This window comes from Gavialis gangeticus, unplaced genomic scaffold (genome assembly GCF_001723915.1).
Source record: "Gavialis gangeticus isolate Ggan-Ray unplaced genomic scaffold, GavGan_comp1, whole genome shotgun sequence".
Taxonomy (NCBI): Eukaryota; Metazoa; Chordata; order Crocodylia; family Gavialidae; genus Gavialis; species Gavialis gangeticus.
Genome location: NW_017729033.1, coordinates 2,379,752 through 2,380,039, shown reverse-complemented (window position 1 = coordinate 2,380,039; position 288 = coordinate 2,379,752). Strand labels below are relative to the sequence as shown.

At 43.4% G+C, this 288-nt stretch overlaps 1 protein-coding gene across 1 annotated transcript in view; it reads right to left on the bottom strand.

Annotated features, from left to right (window-relative positions):
• The window catches only part of CCT7 (chaperonin containing TCP1 subunit 7), a 30,166-nt gene extending 29,881 nt beyond the window's left edge, over window positions 1–285 (bottom strand). Inside the window, exon 1 of the mRNA XM_019526457.1 lies at window positions 258–285. Within this exon, the coding sequence (XP_019382002.1) occupies window positions 258–285 (28 nt within the window). The remainder of the gene's footprint in view (window positions 1–257) is intronic.
• Between the last annotated feature and the right edge of the window lie 3 nt (window positions 286–288).

The following is a 288-nucleotide window of genomic DNA, read 5'->3' as shown; positions in this document are numbered from 1 at the left end:
TTAGACCTACATCAAAAGAGCATTAAGGACTAGAAGCTGCTGCAGAGGACAGGGGAGGTGAGCAAGCATTGGATCAACTGCCAAGGTTTTTAACACTGGTGTTGTATGAGCAATCTCAGCTCTAAGCTGGCTCTCTATACTTGCATTAGATTTTCTTTTCTACTCCAATACAACAACACAGCTCATCGGCCTAAAGCCATTTTCTAACACTTGTGTGTTAACTGGCAGCCCTGGGAAGTCTGTTACTTCATGCTTACCTCTGTCATCAACAATAAGTTTGTCCATGCC